Source organism: Elgaria multicarinata, chromosome 8 (assembly GCF_023053635.1).
Source record: "Elgaria multicarinata webbii isolate HBS135686 ecotype San Diego chromosome 8, rElgMul1.1.pri, whole genome shotgun sequence".
In the NCBI taxonomy this organism is placed as follows: domain Eukaryota; kingdom Metazoa; phylum Chordata; class Lepidosauria; order Squamata; family Anguidae; genus Elgaria; species Elgaria multicarinata.
In genome coordinates, this window is record NC_086178.1 from 101,828,364 (window position 1) to 101,848,272 (window position 19,909).

The window sequence follows — 19,909 nt, forward strand, 5'->3', positions numbered from 1 at the left end:
CAGTGTGCATGTGACTTGCCTCCATTTTATAAGTGGGTGGAAATGTGATAAGACGGTGTGGCAAGTGTTGGCATTTTAATGAGCAATTTATTTGGATGATCCTGTGATTGGCACTGGTTTCAATGGAGATACGCAGATGATAACGGTAATGGAGTTGTTCCCAATGATATGAATAAAACATTAAGTTTGTTTTACTGGAAACTAAATGCGGGGGGGAACCAACTCAACTGAACCCAACCAACTTTATTCGGATTGTTTCTTCTCGTAATAATGCAGTATAAGCACACAGGACTGCTTTTGCTACTAGAATTTGGCCGTTTTCAAGTAGTCTGTCATTCAGAAGCTCGGATATTCGTCCATTTCCACGCTGTTGTGATTGTCTAGTTTGAATAGGGCTACAAGGCTTCACTTTGTTCCTCCATCCAGTTTAGTAGAGGGTTGTCTGAAGTAGACAAACCTAGACCCTAACCTGCTGTCTTGTTTATATCTCTCTTTCTCCCTGAGAATATTCTTCAAAGCAAAGCTTCGGGTTTGTAGCCTGCCTTACAGTTGTGTCTCACCCAAGTTCCACTGTGCTAATGCGGACTGGCTTTTACTGATGTTTGATCCCTGTGACTCTTCCATGTATATTTGCATTTCTGACGCCCCCACCCGCCATGTCAGGAATTGTAGAAGTATATTTGCAGGTACATATGGCTGCCCTCCAACTTCCATTGGAAGTGACAGATGATTATAAAAGTATGGCTCTGCTTATCTATTTGACCTTACTAGACTATCTGTACTATGGATCCTATAGATTGACTACAGCACAACCCTTATGGATTGACCAGCTGCATCACATGTTACAAAATTCGTACATGGAAGGCACTTCCATGTAGGAATTAGTGTGCAGTCTTTCTGCATGTAGATTGTCATGTGTGGCATTTTCTGTTGCATCTGCACTTGCTGCATATACACTGGGTAGGGTCAGAAAATGCATATCCAGCCCTTAGAGCTTTCCAGAGTGGCATTCTGATTGCAGCTAAACCATACATAATATACCAATTCTGAGATCTGATTCACACATAAATAGAGCCTCTGTGGTACTGTAGCTGTCCTGCTGCAGCCACCCATGGAAAACCTCTTTACATCTCAACACCATCACCTGACCACTTGCTGGCTCACCTGGTTGCTTTGAACAGCAAGAAAGGAGAGCAAGGAAGTTGACAAAGACTTTCCTTTTGTTCTCTGGTGGTGCACAAAGAATCTGGAAGCCACCAGAAGGAGAGCAAGTTGGCCATGGTGTTGAGAGAATACTGGAATGGTGTTCTCTGCAGATGACTATAGCAGTTGTTAACAGCTGCTACAGTCCCCTCAAAGTCTTTATACCATCTCCTGTGTAATGATCTCTACACCAGCAATCAAGTATTTAGGATTTGGTACAATTCTTCAGGATTCCCCAAGTAACACAATCTGACCAATTGATATGAGATAGTTTGTTGTTCCTCTGCATGCATTTGAACACAAATATACTCCTTCAAGAGAGGGCCCTGGTCAGCAAAGGAAAGGTTCACTTTAAACTCATTAGGGTATTTTTTTTGTTTTCAAAAAGAAAATTTGTATGTAATAGCACCAATTTGCCCCGATGTATAGCTATTTGCATATTTTGTTAAATGTGGTTTGAAGTATGTAGCCATCTTCTATGCGTCATGTACTGTGTGTTGTCAGCATTGTGCATTTCACTTGCTTCTAAAATTATGAGTGCCAGGATGCTCAGCCACTGATAAACATCATGACTTTGTGCATGATGGGACAAAGGGTTAGGGGAGCTGGTTTTACATCCAGTCAGTACTGCCTCAAGCTTCCAAGCTCCATTTAAATAGAAGAAGGACCAGTGCTCATAGTAGCAGGTTTTTAAACCCATAGAGCTGCTGCAGTTGTTCATTATATCCTGCTATTCCTTTAGTTTTCCCAGTTAGCCCAGCAGACACATTCATCCATAGTTCCAAAAAGTTGGATGGACAACCCTGTCTCAGTAGTATGGTGATAGCAGAGTTATTAACATTGTACATGGCCTCCACAGAAGTGGGTTTATGGAAGAACCTTGTGCCAGAGGAATCTGTAGTTCCTCCAACATTCACTATGTGAGGTCTTCAGAGAGGAGGTTAGTTCTTAAGACCATTGTTGAGGTAAAAGACCTTTCCCCTAAATATCCAAGTAGTAAAATGGTCTTGCAAACATCTATGCAATGCTGAAAGTCCTGAAAAATGCTTGTTACATGGTGCTTTCAGGCTGTGATTAGTTATGCTGTCTTTTTCACGGAACAATTGAAAGGCAATGCCTCCTTGTGGTGGTTCTTTGGCCTTGAACACAATCCCGTAGATAGATGCAAAATTCAGTATGAGTGCTCTCAGAATGTCAATAAAGGAGAGAATTCGCTTGCTAATTAGCACATCAGTACTGTTCTCTGGTGCTCTGTCTGTGTTTCAACTTTGTTTGCTGTGCAAAATCCTAAGGGCTGGATGGGGCCTTGTGGAACTCCCTGTTTTCTTGCATCCTTTCAAACTGGCTGGGGTTCTAGAGTTAAAGAGAGAGAGAGAGAGAGAAGAAAACAACAATACTTTATCCAAGCAATACTTTAGCACTCTTGGGTCTGGGGGATGATTTTCTGTAACAATTGTCAACCACGGTTAATACATGGCCTTTTCCCTGTGTAACAGCATGTGGTGCTTCAGATTGAAAAGTTATCATTTACTGTAGTGTAGTTCCTCCATCATGGGATTTGTCATGAATTATTCCGTGAATTGTAGTGTACTGTGTCAGTTTCTAATGAGATCTCTTGAATTCTTTATCATGCTGAGATGTCTTGGACATAGCTGCCTGTGTTGTTCTATTTTAAACAGACAGAATCTTGTTTGGAGCTCCTGTTAATTCTGGTTGGAGCTGCTTAGCTAGAAAACAACTGCTAGATAGAAACCACACACCCACACCCGCTGTTGAAGCTTCTCGGTAGACGTTCCAGAGAACGCTAAAGAGACACCTTAGGGAAGAACTTGCATATTATAAGAATCCAGAGTTCCCCATTCCTTTCTGTAACAGCTTTCCCCAGTATGGGGGACTCAGATAAAGGTTGCATAGATGTTATGAAGAGGGAATATGGAGGCTGTTGTATTTCTTCCAATTGTGCAGTTGTGCCCTGAAAGGCAAACAATAAAAGGACCCCATGTGTCTATGTTTTTTGTATCCCCACCCAAAAAAATAATAATAATTTTTCAAAAAAGATTGATTTCCACTGTTTATGCTAGTTGTTGTTTGTGCTGTTTCAGCTTGGACGAGGCCCTGTTCACATCTTACTTTGAAACTTAAAAAACAAAAACAATTGGGCTTTTAAAAATTTGTTTAAAAACCCAGGAGCTCTAATGCATAAGATCACTTGAACCCGCTTTCTGACAGCTCTGCCCCCGCAGTTGTCATAACAATGTAAGAGTACTGGAGAATGGGATGTTGGCCAGCCTAGATGGGGCGTTAATTATGTGACGGAAATCAACATGAACTTTTTAAAGGGAAAATGTATATAGCAGTTGCGGGGGAAGCTGATCACCATTGGTACTACAGGGGCGGGGAAGGTTAAACCTTTATTATTATTATTTATTATTATTTATTTATATAGCACCATCAATGTACATGGTGCTGTACAGATTACACAGTAAATAGCAAGACCCTTCTCTCCTTGCCATGTTCCCAATGAAAATATCACTCTTGAAGGAATTTTCATCATGGCCATGACAAGGGGATGGGTAATGTGTGACTGTCCAGATTTTTGGCTTATAAACTCCCATCAGCCTTAGCAGCAAGCCAACGGTGAGGGATGACAGGAATTGTAGGCCAACAACATCCAGAAGGCCACAAAGGGCTCTCCCCTGGGTTAAACATTCCCTTCCCGCATTCATTTCATTCATACAATTCACATCCCATCTGGTGTGGCCATTGCCTCTTTCACCAGTCCTGCTAGAGCAACTGCTATTTACATTTAAAAAAAACACTATACATGTTAATTGCATTCATACAGTCAGCTGCATGTCTGGTTTGACCCTGAGTTATGGGGAAAGTTGGGCAGCACTTAGTCATATTTAATTAGAATAGCATACCAGATACCCGCTGAGGGCACCTCAGCCCAGTGTTGCTCATTTAGTATAAAGCCCCCTCAGAGGGACTGTATTTATAATTGGAATTTCTGGGAGAAACCTTCAAATATGACTTACAAATCTGGCTTCTATGGCAAAAAAAAGAATACCAGTTTCATCTATTCAGGTTCCATTCTACCATGTTTTACAGAACCCTGCCAGGGGGAAATGTAACATATGAACAGGGGCCCAGTGTGTGCTCTCATTTTTTCATCTAGCCTGTTTCACTCTCCAGAGCTACACAAAAACAAAAACGTGTTTGGGCTTAAATTTAAACCTCCAGAGACATATACTTCCAAAAAAAAAGTGGGCAGGAGATTTACTAACAGTAATCAAAACGAAAATTGAAATAGTCAAATTATTGATTTCTTTTGTACAAATCTTTCTCTTCTGTTTCCTTCTTGTCCACTCGCCTCTTTTAATTTTCCAATTGTATATTGCGCCTCCAAAGTACCAGCGCAGTCCAGAAAAAGACCAGATCACAGAGTTTTAGGATGCCTGGCAGATCCTGAGTGTTTTAATGACTGTGGAAAGAGAACTGAGAGTCTCAGAATCACAGAGGGGGTGGCAATTGACATCTTAAAGACTTATAACCCTGCAGGGTCGGCCCTCCTATGAAGCAGAGTGAAGCAGCTGCTACAGGCTTGCAATTTGGGGTGTCAAATTGCAAATTACTTTATTTATTGGAGTGTTGTTGTTAGGATTTTCTGCTTTAGATTCTGAAGTGTTTGGGGCTGGTCCTGTGCCTCTTAGCTTACCAGAAGGTTGGTGTACTGTCTCTAGGCAATGGATTTCATTCACACTCTCCCTGATAAAACAAACAGAAATGCTATGTAAAATAAGCTACTCAGATATGTGTTGGATGTACTTTTATCACAAAGGCTTGTAAGCTGATTCAGATACTAAAATACTGAAAACATTTGCTTTTGTTCTTGTGCACTGTAAACGTTTGCCGCCTGACCTGACGGAAAAACGATGAGGCTACATGAAGCGTTTCTAGCAAAAGCAGCCCTGTCAAGCCAATCCAAACTAAGACCAAGGGACAGGAATATGCGTTTAAATGAAGTCAATCTTAAATTCAGTCAAACTGCCCCAATCTTTCTCCAAAACATTCATTTTGTCCCTTTTTTTTTTTGGTATTGATTTTTGAGGCAACTTAAATCCAAATAAATTGCCATTGCCCTAGTTATTATCAGGGAGTGATGCCCATCGTCCCTAACCCCATTTCTTTCTTCCTCCTCTCTCTTTCTCTCTCTTTCTCTCTTTCTCCCTGTCTCTCTTTTTTTTTCCTCTGTCTCTTTCTTCATGCCACAGGGAAAGGTTTGAAACGGAACGTAACAGCCCACGCTTTGCCAAATTGCGCAACTGGCATCACGGCCTATCAGCGCAAATCCTTAATGTCAAAAGTTAAAAATCCTATGACTAGAAAACAAATGTGCAAGACACACGTACTCTAAAGAATAAAGTGCTCTTCTGAGGTAGCACCTAGGAGCATCCCATATATTGAGACGCTAAAGGCGTAACACTTGGTGTTGTTATTTCTTTCCTTGAAGTGCTTGTACTTGTTTGCTGCTGCTAGCCTGGTTTCCTTCCACCATCCTGTACGCCTTCTGAACTGTAAAATGGTTTTGATTTGATTTGATTTGATTTGATTTGGTTGGCCGTCACTACACCAAGAGTAGCTTTAAAATGTTGACTGGCTTTGCTGTTATAATTTCTAGCTTTTAAACGAATGTATATGAAATGCGGAGACTGACAGATTCCTGTGAGCAAAAACCATATATAGCGTGTTCTTGCTGATTAAATAAAATTGGAACTGGGAAGTTGGAAAGGAAAATGTATTGTGCCTAGGGCTTGGGTTTGCCAAATATGTAGACCTCCTAGGTGGCATAGTTCAATTACATCGTTTTAGATAAGGTACTTGATGTCCTGAGTTTAATTTATTTTTAACTTGTATGTGGCGTATCTTTAAGAGTCCAGGCTTTAACATGTTGCCTTTGAAAGTTGAACCTTGTTATGAGTGTAAAGTTTGAACAGTGGTAGCTCAGGAACTACAGAAGCAAAAGGCACAAGATAGAACCTTGGAGAGTTAGACTAGAAGAAATGAGAATATATGAGAAAATTTGTGCACTGATTATTATTTTTTTAAAGCATGGCATAAGTTTTAGACATACCTTTGCCTTTTCTGTATTGCTGTTGCTTTGAAACCCCACTTTTTCTGTACATAGCAGTGTGGTTTACCTGAAATAAAGAATCTAAAAACAGATGAATTTATGTGCCTTTTTACCTTAAGTACCTTGCTTCATAAAATCAAAGTTCACTTTTACTAGAAATGGAGGAACCTGTATTCTTATTGTTCATTATTAAATACAAAAGTCTTAATATATTTCCAAACAAAAGGAAAGAAAGCCAAACGAGATGAGTAATAAAATAGCAATAATCTGTGATTTTGAGCTAGTGGGGAGAGATATGTAGTTGACTGAATCTCTTTTTTTTTTGGTAGAGTGCATCCAGACAGAGACCACAATCCAACATAGGCTTATGAATACTCAAGTTCATTCACCCCAATCCAGATAGGGGGATATATTTGGGGGCAGAAACAGCTTTCCTGATTCTCATGCTGTGTGAGAAAACGTACACACAAACAAGACTGCATGCGTGTCAGAAAAAACAGGATTTGCACCACCAAACAGCTGGAGGAGCGTGTGGGTTGGATTTAGTCGTCACTACTGCCTCCTTCCTGTCAAACTGCTGGTGGGCACAATAGCTGATCCCTTGACCAAACTACATGCTCACAGACCTGGCTGCTGCATCTATGCACAACTGTAGTGCAGCCGTTGATTTCAGTGAACTTTAACATACCTAAATCTGCACAGGGGTTGTGGGTGGCATTTTTTTCTGCATAACAGACCACTGCTTTTTGCCCTTGGAGGTGGCACTGTTCACAACCCCCACCCCTTGATCTGTAGATATTTAGCATTCTGCTTCTTGCTCTTTTGCACAAAAACTTGGCCCAGCTGTTCCTCTCGTTGGTTTGGACAGAAGCGTCCCGCTGACACTTTTCTTGGACATTTTCCAGCTTTCCTTCCTTTGCTCTCCGGTGTCATTTTCCTCCCTTGAACTTTTATTCCCCCACCCCTGACTCTTCTTCTTAGCAAAAAGTAAATCTGGTTACTCCACAATTCCAACTCAAATCCCCCGCCCTCTTCTTCTTTTTTAAAATACATTACGTCAAAGGACACATATATGGACACATTTATTTGTACCAAAGGGAATATCCCCCCAGACTAACCCCAAAATAATTTCTTATTGCAGCTGCACTGCTGCATGTGTACAATTGAGCAAAGTAATCAATACGTGAGGGGCATTTCATTGCCTGAGAAAAAGGAAAAGTTGTTGCCCTCACCCCCACTCCATCCAACAGACAGAAGCTGACTGGACTGGCAGTTGGATCTTACTTCAACGTTGACAATGAGACAGCATCCCCTACTGTACCTGAGCAAAAGAACGCTAGGTGGACGCAGGGCAGGCCACATACAGTTCTGTCTTCTAACAACTTGCCACCACTTCCTGAGGTGACCACCACACTCTGCTTAATGGTAGGGTCAGCCCTACTGGGGTGGGGTGGGAGAAGCCTGCAGGTCTGGAAGGAAGACCCATGGAGTAATGGGAGAGATACACAACTGCTCTAGACATGCTCTAGAACATCCTTCCCCAACCAAGTGCCCCCCCCCCGATATTTGGACTGCAACTCCCATCAAACCCAACCACTGTGAATAATGGGAGTTGCTGTCCAACATATCTAGAGGGCACCTGGCTGGGGGAGGCTGCCGTAGAAGGAGGTGATAAGGAGGGCTGAGACGGTAGAATAGACTGCACCAATCCAGAATGCAGGTGGGGAATTCTGTTTCTGAAAGCTCCCCTACTTTAAAAACATCCTAGAAATTAAACCACAAAGAAAAAAAACGTGTTTGGGGCAAAGATCCTGAAATATAAGTTTGACGAGAGTGGGGGATGTCATTTTCTTTCCAGCAAGGTCTCAGCCAACCTCTGGTCTTTCTCTTAAAGTATCTGAAAAGCGGTTTTGTGAGTCCATTGTGGTTGCAGTTGCTGAGATGGGGGACATTTGGAGAGAGTTCCAGTGAGTGCATGGATGGTACGCTTGCATGTGCCTGGATGGCAGGCCAAATGACGAGCTGAGAGCAAAATTGGTAGTGGTTAGATGTGTGTGTGTGTGCGTGTGCGTGTGTGTGTGTGCGTGTGTGTGCGTGCGTGCTTTGTTTTCTGGTGCCCTCCAGATGCAGGCTGGGGGATGGCCATTCGGCTGGCTGGGGATGATGGGGGTTGTAATCCAACACATCTAGAGGACACCAGGTTGGGGAAGGATGTTGCAAAGGCTAGCTTGCAGATATTTCAAGGGAGAGATTTCTTTTCTGCCAGTAAGGTATCTAAGCTTGTGGCATGTGATCTAAAAGAATCCCGAAAAGCCAATCTGCTTCCGTGGAGTCAAGTAGTGCAGCCGTAACAGTTCTTACCAGGACAGTGATTAGAACTATCAGGATCAAGCCAGACATCTCTACAACTCTGTGACAAGTATTATCTTTCTTGGATTCTGGATCAAGGCTCCTTTGAGAGTTCAGGTACTTTCCTGTATTGTTAATTTTGCTTCTTGTTTGGGCCAACAGAAGAGGCTTCTCCTAGGGTCACTTCTGTGCCATATTGAAGCTTTCAACACTGAAAGCCAAACACCTATTTATTTACTGCATCCTGCTGGCCAAAACAAGGCATTCGGGGCATATCTACACTATAAACCTACATTGGTTTTTATACCAGTTTCACTGCCGTGGTTTCTTCCTCCCAAAGAATCTTGGGGATGGCGGTATAGTGAGGATGCTGAGAATTCTCTGTTGGAGATCCCTAGACCCTCCTCACAAAACTACAGTTCCCAGTGTTCCCTTGGAACATGGCAGGACTCCATTTTACATCTGTGGCATAGATATACCCCCATAGACGGCCTTCATATGACCAGTGCTTTCATTTGCCTTAACATTATATTCAGAGCTGTGTGCATTCCACATTTCATGCAAGAAATTCAGCGTCCTGAGGACTTAACTTTATTTTAAAAAAGGTACTTTCTAGAACATAGGGATGCATAGGTGTTGTTTTAATGTGGGAAATCTTTGATAACCCCTCTGAAATCAAAGAGTGAACAGGCTTAAGCAGTATATCCCATAGTTGGGGGTCACACCCTATGAAGCAATGACCCTTTCCATGAGTAATGGAAGCAGGAAAAAAATATTGAACTGCAAACTTCCATTTGTCTTGAAACAAAACTGGAGGGTAACCTTGGAGTAGAATTTTTTTTTTTTTTTTACAAATGAACACACAGCCCTGACTAAAAGAATGTATGTTGTGGAAATTAAGCTCTGGCGGTGTCTTGATTGGAGTGACTACTTACGACTGGCTGTTAGCACGTGGCTTTAGAGTTGCTTTCTGCCGTATTTTTGTCCTGTTTCTCAATTTTGTCCTTCCGCCTGCACTAACTAGGATGCTTTTCCGCTGGAAGACATTTCTCCTTTGTTATCAACTCAAGCACATTTAGTGCCATGTCATTCATTTTGGGAAGGGACACTAACTTTGCTATCTGAGGAAAAGAGGAAGAAAGAGGTAGTCTTTTGCCCCCGTCTTAACCTTTAAGAGCTGTACTTAACTTTATGCAAAATGAGGTGGTAAAATGAGTCAGCAGTATTCTGTATTCTACCATTACACAGTTGTACTGTCCAGTTTTCGCTCATTTCATACTGGATAATGTGTAAAATGACTCAATTTTGCACAGATAACAGCATGCTTAATGGTCGCTTTCTAACCGAAAAAAACTGTACTGCTCAAAACTCCCTCTCATGCCATATTCACAAAGTAATGTGTGACTAGGCCCAAAGCCTTTTCACTAACTTCACCAGGAATGGTTTACTAATTTAACATGAGATTGGATGCCATGAACCCCAAACCTTATATTATTCCAAGTTCGAAGTTGGTGAACAGCCAAGGAAAATGTGGTCCATAATAAAACAGAGAAAAGATGGCAGGCACTCTTACAGGTAGACTGACTAGTCAAAAATGGCTGGTTCACATATGCAAATACATTGCTTGATCGTTCAACGCTTGACAGCTCTCAGCTGAATATGTGAACTGACTCTATTGAAAAGCATGGTATTTGAGGTGATGGGAAGGTCTGCCTGTGGGGATTAATTTGTCATGGCTCATTTGCACATGAAAGGCATCATTTGACACTTTGGTCATCAAGTGATGGACATGCATGTGTGAACTGGCCCTGGGTGTCTACTTGAAAAGCTCTACTGGTGCTGGCTCAATAGCCAGCAACTTAGTTTCCTACCATCTGCTCAGATATTCAAACTAGACGATCTAATATGGCCCATTGGTAGGGAATCAGGAAGAATGATTGTAAGTCAGGACATCTGGCATCTAAAGTAGAAAATTATTAAGAATAAAGACTTGCTTGTTGAAATCTTCACTTGCGGTTTCCTTTTCTCGCAATTCGGTATCACTTCCTTTTCTCCTGTGTTGCTGTAAGAAACTACGTTTCCCTCCTCTCATTTTAACTTTCACAACTCCCCTGCCGTCATCATTCAGTAGCTCCCTTGATAGAGACACTTGAATTAAAGGTTTAGGTAGGATGATTCACATAGCTACTTTTCCCCCACTCCAAGATGGTCCGTGAATAATTACCACTGGGTGAATGTAGGCACTCAGAAAGATCGTCAGTTGTGTCATCCTGCCAATAGAATTGTACCAGTCTCTTGCTTCCCCAGGTTTAAGTATAGCAGTGTGATAACGTTCTCCTTACTACTTAGGATAACGTAGGGGCTGTCTTCACGGGGCCCAGTTGGTGGCGCTCCACTGCCAAACCCCGTGGTTTCGCTGGTGCAAAGGGGCAGCGAGTAATTTAGATGAAGGGAAGCAGCGTGGGCTTTTTGGTGGCCATTAAGCTCGCCAGTCCTGCCCCCTGTCTTTTGCCTAGGTGACCAATCAGGGATCATTATCTGCCTAGCCACACCTCCTCCATGACTCCAGAGCAAGGATAGAAGGCAGATTTTTCTCACCTCACTCCGGAGAAAAAAGTTGGGGTAAGTCCCCAACTTTTTTTCTCTGCAGTTTCGCCACAAAGCCCCAGGGTGTGTGTGTGGTGGGTGCTGCGTCGTATAATCGACACAGTGCCATAGTGCACCCACCCTGGGGCTTTCCGTTTAGACCCATTTAGACAGCCCCATAGTCAAGTAGCATATGGAGTAGTTACATCATCCCATGGTCATCTGTATTCACCCTTCATGAAACTGGTATGTAAGCAGAGAGCTAGTTGACTGAATAAATGGTTGTCTGCATGCACCTAGTTTTATGGACCTCTCCACCGTGAGAGGCACTAAGACAGGGAGGGTTGGGCAACTTGTGGCCTGCCAGATGTTTTGAACTGCAACCACCATTATGCTTCCCCATGATCTATGCTAGCTAGGGCTGATGGGAATTATAGGCCAAAACATCTGGCAGGCCACAATTTGCCCACTTCTGCATCAGCAACTAGTTACAGCAACGTATCTTTGTCAGTCCAGCAAATGCAAGGCTTTAGATCCAGAGCGTCCCTTCTATAAGCAGAAGCCTCCTTCCAGTTGAGTTGCATAAAGGACTGAGAATAGTGGAGGCTGCTGCTGGAGGAAGTAGGGAGGGGGAGATTTTTCCACCAATTCCTCCCCCACCCCGACACACACACACAGAAACACATCCCACAGCATTTCACACTCTTCTGGAGAAGTCCCCACCCTCTGTAGCAGCTTTTTAAGGGGCTGCAGAGGGAAGGTGGAATTAGCAAAAATAAAACCTCCCCCCAAAAATCACAGGAACTCTGAATTCGAGCAAAACTCATAAATCAGAGCCTCCCATATGCTGTGGAACTCGTCACCTTTCAGGCTAGCTCCATTTGAACTTTGCTGCAGGGCAACCCCAAAAATGTCCTCAGAATAGGAGAAATAGGTACATGACCCAAATAGCCTATGAGGCCTTTTCTTTTCCATAACTGCAGAGGCCGAATGCTGCTAGAAGCCTAATCTTTGGTCTTGTCTTTAGTCTGGATCATTTGCTTTCTCTTGCTGTAAATTTGGCTACATTGGAAATAAACCATGCTTCAGATATATATTTTTTCAAGCTTGATAGTTTATTTTGAAAGTTCGTGCATGCCCTTTGGTTCTTGATATATTATTTTAACACTTCTTTTTGTTCACAGACTACTCTTTCTAACACACATACTCACACCCCACTGAGCACCCATTTCAGTCTGACTGCTGTTTCCTCTATGTCCTTGCACACGTGGATTGATAATTTGTCTAGTCCGCAGACCTTTTGGGGGTGTGTGGTTTATTATAGCTCTACTGTAGGGGGTGGGCAAGTATGTTCTCTTCCCAACTTGAAGTCTTTGGGCTGGTAGAAATGCCTGCCTTGAACACAAATCCCAGCTGAGTTCACAGGGAAGTCATGATGAAGAGGTTGAAGAGTTTTAATGTTGATTATTCCCCTGCTTCTATGGAACACATATAATGTTAACAGGAGGTGCACCTAAGCGAGTCTGTAAACATGCTTCCTTCACGCTTCAAAATGTGCATATTCACAGATAGGCAACCTGGTGCCAGATCAACAGAGGTGAGCAGGTGGTAGATCTCCAGACATTTTGGACAACATAAGCCCCAGCCATCATTGGCTATAGTAGTGAGGGCTGATTTTATTTATTTCATTTTATTAAAAATTATGTTTAGGCCACCTTTAAAGATAAACAAAAACAGGTGGGTCTTCAGAGCCTTCCTGAAGAACTGCACAGAAGGAACCTGATGGTAGCTGAATCCAGTGGTGTGGGGCCACCACTGAAAAGGCCTTCTTCCTTGTACTCGCCAACCTAACTGACCTTGGTGGTGAGCAAGTAGGAATAGCCTCTGTTGATGTTCTCAGAGTGCAGGCAAGCTGGTATGGCTGCATGGGAGAAGACGGTCCTTCAACTAACTTGGGCCCAAACCACTTAACACTTTAAATGTTAAAACCGGCACTTTAAATTGGGTCCGAAAACACACTGGCAACCAATGCAGCTGGCATGGGTGTTGGTGTCATATGAGCAGACCGTCCAGGCCTCTCCAACATCTGGGGAGCTGCATTTTGCACCAACTGAAGTTTCCAAACCATCTTCAAAGGCAGCCTCAAGTAGAGAGCATTGCAGTAGTCAAACCTGGGTTGGGAGTTGCAGTCCAACAATATCTGGAGGGTCACACATCCCCCATCCTTGGCCTAATGGTTGGCCTACTTAACTTTGGTCGGAGTGTGCCAAAAATGGGAAGTGCTTGAAAGTGGGAGGAAGATTAAACAGTCACAGATTGCAGCTCCTCATATATATATATATATATATATATATGAGATATGCCACTCACCTGCATTTGTCCTCATGCATCCGATTAACCAAGGAGAAGCTTTAATCCTTAAGTGCCTGGTTTTGGAGAGACCACAAACGTAAAGTACTCCACATATGGAAAAGTTCTGAGAACTGGAAACCATAGCTATGATTTGTAATGGCGATTACGTGGAGAATTGGACACAACTCCCTCTGAATTCTGTGTGGAGCCTCTCACAGCCACTAAGTGCTTTGCATAAGATGGGCATTTTTGTTGAGTGTTGGCTGCTCCCTCAGTAGTTCAAGAATTGTTTTCAGTCCATGTGTTGGAACAACCTGAGGTTTACAGAAGGGTATTTCTTCCTCCTCCTCCTCTTTCTTCTTCTTTTTAAAAAGTGAGTTCTGTTTAAAAAAAGAATGACAATGGTTGGAACTAAACAGCAAAGAGAATTATGGCACCTTAAAGACTAAGAAATGTATTATAATTTCATTTTATTTATTTATTACATTTTTATACCGCCCAATAGCCGAAGCTCTCTGGGTGGTTCACAAAATGTAAGCTTTTGTGGATGCTGTGCAGGAAAACCTATGCCATACTACATTTGTCGGTCTTTAAGATGCCACAAGACCCTTTGCTGTTTTTGTTGCAACAGACTAACACGGCTACCTTTCTGGAAACGGTTGACACTAAAGATTTACATGTGAAAAAATTAAAGTGTTACATTTATACCTGGGAAGCACATGATTTATAGACACTTCTGTTTACTTGAGTGATCAGAGACAGAATAGTATCACAAAGAATAGTCCAAAGGCTTATTGTTTGGGCTGTAGCAGCTTTTCAACTCCTCGTTAAAGAGGTTTTAATCAGTAATCGATTAAAGCTCGTACAATTGATCAATTAAAACTATAAACATTTGCATATCAGTATAACAATAGTATTGAAGGGGAAAATGTTGCTTAGATTTACATGATGTACATCTGTTTTGCAGCAGGCATGATCTTAGAAGAGGCATTCCATTAGAAGAAGCATGATAGAATGCCTCTTCTAAGACAGTGCTTACCATCTGCAGTTTATATTTTTAAAAAAACAAAAACAGTTTTTTCTTCTAAAAAAAGTGCCTCCCTGTTTGGGGAATTGGGAGCACCTTTTTAATTGATGAAAAGGTTTTTCATTGATTAATTAATTATTGACTAGGACTGCAATCCTATGGACGCTTACCTGGGGGTAAACTCCACTAAACACAATGGCTCAGTTCAGACAACACATTAGTCAATGCAGTGTGAAAACTCCACTCAGTGGTTGAGTATTTAGGGGATACTTCCCACACAACGTCTTCTAACTCCACTGTTGTGTGACTGTGGGCTACCATGGAGTTGAGTGAAATTAGGGTGACCATATGAAAAGGAGGACAGGGCTTCTGTATCTTTAACAGTCACATAGAAAAGGGAATTTCAGCTGGTATCATTTGTATATATGGAGAACCTGGTGAAATTCCCTTTTCATCACAGCAGTTAAAGCTGCAGGAGCTAGACTAGAGTGACCAGATTTAAAAGAGGCCAGGGCACCTGCAGCTTTAACTGTTTTGATGAAGAGGGAATTTCACCAGGTTCTCCTTATGTACAAATGGCACCTGCTGAAATTCCCTTTTCTATGCAACTGTTAAAGATACAGGAGCCCTGTCCTCCTTTTCATATATGGTCAGCCTAGTGAAATCCATTGTGATGTTTGATTGGCAATTCCTTTGCCCTCTCTCTTCCCCAGTCCTTCCGATGGTATCCCTACAGCCATTGCTGCAAAAAACCAATCCTGGCTTCTCTCCTAGAGCAACACTCACTCCTTTTGCTGCTTTTGCCGGGGAACTCTGCAGTTAGTGGGAAAAGTCAACTCAATGGAAAACTCCATGGAGCCCACCACACAACACAATGGTTGTGCAGGAACTCTCCTCTGCACAGTGTGGATATTCAGTGTGGAGTGTTTTCAAAACAACAAAAACAACAAAAACCTCCACTGTGAGTCAACACATTTCTCAACAGTGGTGTAAAAACTCCGCAGTGGAGTTCTAAAAGCACCATTGAGAAATGTGTTGTCTGAACTGAGCCAATGAAACTTACTTCTGACTCACTACATGCATAGGTTTGCACTATAAATATTGCAACTCTGATTTTTACTCAAACAGTACAAGCTTCAGGTTTAGGAAGACTTCTGGCAAGAGACCTTGAATGTTTTTAAGCAACAAGAAGACAGGGTGCCTTCGGCCAAGTTTACATTTAAATGTACCTCAGACCAGAGCACAATCTTGTGGTCCTTGGGATGGTATCTTAGGGACATAGGGTTCTGTGGATCTCCTGTTCTGCAGGCTACGTGGGAGGTCCGCCCTTGGAAGTCTTCTCCCAGCAACCACGGAAAGGCCTGCTGTTGTTACTTCTTTGTGGTCAGAGAAAGCAAAAAGGGGGCATGCCAAGGGCAATCTGGAAACGTTTCCCCCCCAATATCCACCTCAAATATATGCCAGCCCTGAAGCTGGTGTAGTTTATTTGCCTTTCATTGGGAACAATGGGAGGGAAACACTTTAAAAAAGTCTGTGTGAAACCACCCCCCTCCTGGCAAATGGGACCCCCCCCTTTCCACCCTGCTGCTGTGAGTGCAGTAAGGCTTAGGAAATGTTGGTTCATCTACCACGTCCCTTTCTCCTTCCCCATTAGATTGCTCTAAATTTCAGTTGCTGTCCATTCAGACTGGGAGTCGGGAGATCCGGGTTCTAGTCCCCCACTCAGCCATGGAAACCCACTGGGTGACTTTGGGCCAGTCACAGACTCTCAGCCCGACCTACCTCACAGGGTTGTCGTTGTGAGGATAACATGGAGAGGTGGAGGATGATGTACACCGCCTTGGGTTCCTTGAAGGAAAAAAAGGCGGGATATAAATGCAATAATAAATAAAATAAATAAATAAAAACATGACTGAATGCTCCTTCATACAAAAAAGAAACCTGAACTCTCCCCATGGGGAACTAGATGTGAAGCAGGAGGGAGCTAGCTTACCCTAGCTTTCTCCCTGACACATTTGTTTTCTGACTGAATAAGATATATTTATTTGTTCGTTTGTATGGAGAAGCATTGAATCATGCGAGCTCTCTACTTCCCGCTGAAGTGGGACAGCCCAGGTACAGGTATGCCACCTCAGTAAGAACTAGGCCCGCGTTTGTGTGTGCACACATTAAGTGCTGTGTTTTAACTTGCTTCCCCTGACATTCACAGTGGGTCGGTCCTTCACCTGCGCCCGGACCCCAGCAAGTGCTCTGCTTTGTACCTTTGCCTTCTTTGCCTTCTTGCACTAATCAATACTTCCCTCACCATGGGAGCATTCACTGATATTATTCACACTGTATTCCCCTCCTTCCACAGTGGCAAGAAAAATGTTGCTGAAACACCCGAAAACAGGTAATGTGTGTCATATACTTGACCGCCTATCCGTTACAGATGATTCCTTCAGACATTTTCCAGCCTCAAACACAGAGTGACCACACCCAGTGAAGAGTTATGAGTATTCATGTTCCACTGATCAGTGGGGTTTAAACGCTCCTAACTTTGTCCTGGATTTCTGGCCACCGGGATAATGAACGGCTTGAATAGATGAAATACATGCTTACGGTTATTGTTGTTGGTTTAATTAACTTGACATTTTATCTTGCATGTACGTTTGGTTGTGTGTACAACTGTGTAGATAGATATAAAGGTGTCTGTTCCTCAGAAACCTTCCTCTAGATCAAAAGTGTTGACCCCTAAGCCTGGGAGCCACATCTGGCCCTCAGAGTTTCCCCAGAGGCCCATGCCCTCTTCTCCATCTTACCAGACGGCTCCTGCTTCTCCCCACTGCCCACCAATGATCAATGATTGTCCATTGGTTTCCTGGCATTTGTGTGTGTCCCCCCCCCCCATTCTAAGAGGTTGGAATGCCTCTCCCAAGTCATAGTTATTGGCAGTAAGAGCTTTCAGCTACAATATGCTGGTATTTTGACTCTGCCCTTTTGACCCTGCCCATCACTGCTTCTCCAAAATTAAATTTGACCCTTGGCCTAAAAGAGGTTCAACAGCCCTGCTCTATATCTACTTCTACATTTTTAATTTATATTTTTTCCAGGTAGAAGAATGGTTCTCCTCTAGCATTAAAGCTCTATATTTCTGTTCTAAAATTTCTCAACTAGACACACACACCTTAATAGCATTGTCTGCAAGCTGCACCCATTTCCCCATTTCACATTTTGTTAGACTGTAAGTATTGTTGCCGAAGTGAGATCGGTTTGGCTGCCACTGTGGATTTCGACCATATTCAACGTGCATCTCCTCCATTCCTGTCTCACTTTTTTTTCTGTAACATAACCTCTGCTTTTCAGTATGTGGACCTGCCATTTTAGCTGAAGAGTAAAGAAAGCTATAACAAGTTTTTAGATCTTTCACTTCTCCAAAGCCACTCCTAGGCAATGGGTTGGATCCAATGGTATGCTTCCACAAGCAGAGGGCATCTCCTCATGGAAGGGCTGCTTCCACAGAAAATGGAAACTTAAATCCAAAAATGTTCTTCTGTTTGCACAAGAGTTTGCTCAAGACCACAACTTCTTGAGCAAGTGGAAGCATAAGAACTGCTGTAGAACCTTCCTACTATAGCACTGTGTGGACTCTTGTAGGAGTGCTTTGGAATTGTGCTAGCTGATATTTTCTTTCTCCTTCCAGTCCTTTGGATCCAACCAGTAGAACTTATGTACCATTGAAGGATGGCATATTCTCAGGTGTTATGGCATGTGAATCCACAATGGTAACAAAATTGACTCTGTGATAGATTTACAGAGGAGACCATTGGAGATTTGCTTCTGTGATTTTTTTCTCTGGCAATGCAAGTCAGGGGCGGGGGATCACATTTCATTATGCAACACAGCAGCTTCACTTGGACACCGAATATTGTGACCTGGCATTTTTTATTTTCCATTTTAAGGAGTGATTCATTGCACTCTCTTTCTATACACACATTAAATTAACAGACATTATATGGAGATAGAGCTTGGTGGATTACATCCTCAAACACTGTTCTTAACACATGAAAAATAATGTGTTATTTTTGTGAGCCGCCCAGAGAGCTTCGGCTATTGGGCAGTATAAAAATGTAATAAATAAATAATGTTCCTGATACAGGTCTATTCACATCTAATGAATTATACTCAAGAACTAGTGGCCCGGGATGTGGATAGACATTCAAATCAAAAGATGCATCTAGCCATTTTAGTGGGACATGGATGAGCATTGTGATATTGACATACATTGAGATTCACGCCGCATCTGCATTGCCTGCACATGCTGAATCCTGCTTCTATGTGTGTCTTCCCCTAGCAGGATCAGGGCAAATGGAATGTGTACAATTACAATGGAATGCAAGCCAAGAACGTTGCAAAATCTTACGGCAGATTTACATGGTGCACATGTAGATCTATGTTCTTGAAATGCCAGCTACTTTCTTGGCTAGATTTTGTTACTTGACCAACACCACCAGGACCATGATAGTGTTTAAAGTTATAAGAGTATAAATCACTCCTGCACACACACCCTTGTAATCTCTATTGCTCAGGCCTGCAGGTACAGCTCGTGAACCACAGTATGTGACATCAAGTGTTTGGCATCATCCTAATACTGATGCCAACACTGACAAAGCTAAAGCAATGGCCTCCAAAGGTTCCGTGAGATTTGGAACAGGTACAAGTCAGAGGGAAGCCAGCTACATCAGTTCTAGCCAGACAGTCCCTCTGGCTTCATCAAGTAATCAAAGGTACATTGCTCCATATAACTCCATGACTGACCTTGTTTGGATCTTTGCTATGGGTTTCTAATAACATCTTCTAACTTCTAATGGAACGACCCAATGCGTATGCACACATTCACACACACATACATACCTACAGATGTACACATATAGTATATATTTAATCAACAAACCTTTACGTAAAGGGGCTTTACATATTCAGTATGATAGCCCTAAAGTAGCTGGGGGTATGGATGAGCTTATGCATGATTATCACACCTTACTTCCTTGTCAGTAATTGTGATGAATGATTAGAGCTGGAGAAGGTTTATCTTGGAGAAGAGAAGACTGAGGCACGATAGCACTCTTCGAATATCTAAAGTGCTATATCGCACAGAAGAGAGCAAAGACCTATTCTCTGCTTCCAGAATTAGATGTGATGGGCTTAAGTTACAGGAGCGCAGGTTTGGGTTATACATTAGGAGGATTTATTTGTCAGTAAAAGGAATTCGACAATAG

General features: G+C 42.5%; 1 protein-coding gene across 9 annotated transcripts in view; it reads left to right on the forward strand.

Moving 5' to 3' along the window:
• LDB3 (LIM domain binding 3) overlaps positions 1-19,909 on the forward strand; it is a 145,865-nt gene that overhangs the window by 113,851 nt on the left and 12,105 nt on the right. For 4 of the 9 annotated variants that reach the window (XM_063133120.1, XM_063133121.1, XM_063133122.1 and 1 more), the window contains exons 6-7: positions 17,008-17,043; positions 19,220-19,417. The exons of 1 other annotated variant lie outside the window; for it this stretch is intronic. In XM_063133120.1, coding sequence (XP_062989190.1) covers positions 17,008-17,043; positions 19,220-19,417 — 234 coding nt within the window. Of the gene's footprint in view, positions 1-5,477; positions 5,807-17,007; positions 17,044-19,219; positions 19,418-19,909 lie in introns of those variants that run through there. 4 more of the 9 variants (XM_063133123.1, XM_063133125.1, XM_063133127.1 and 1 more) reach the window with 2 other exon arrangements.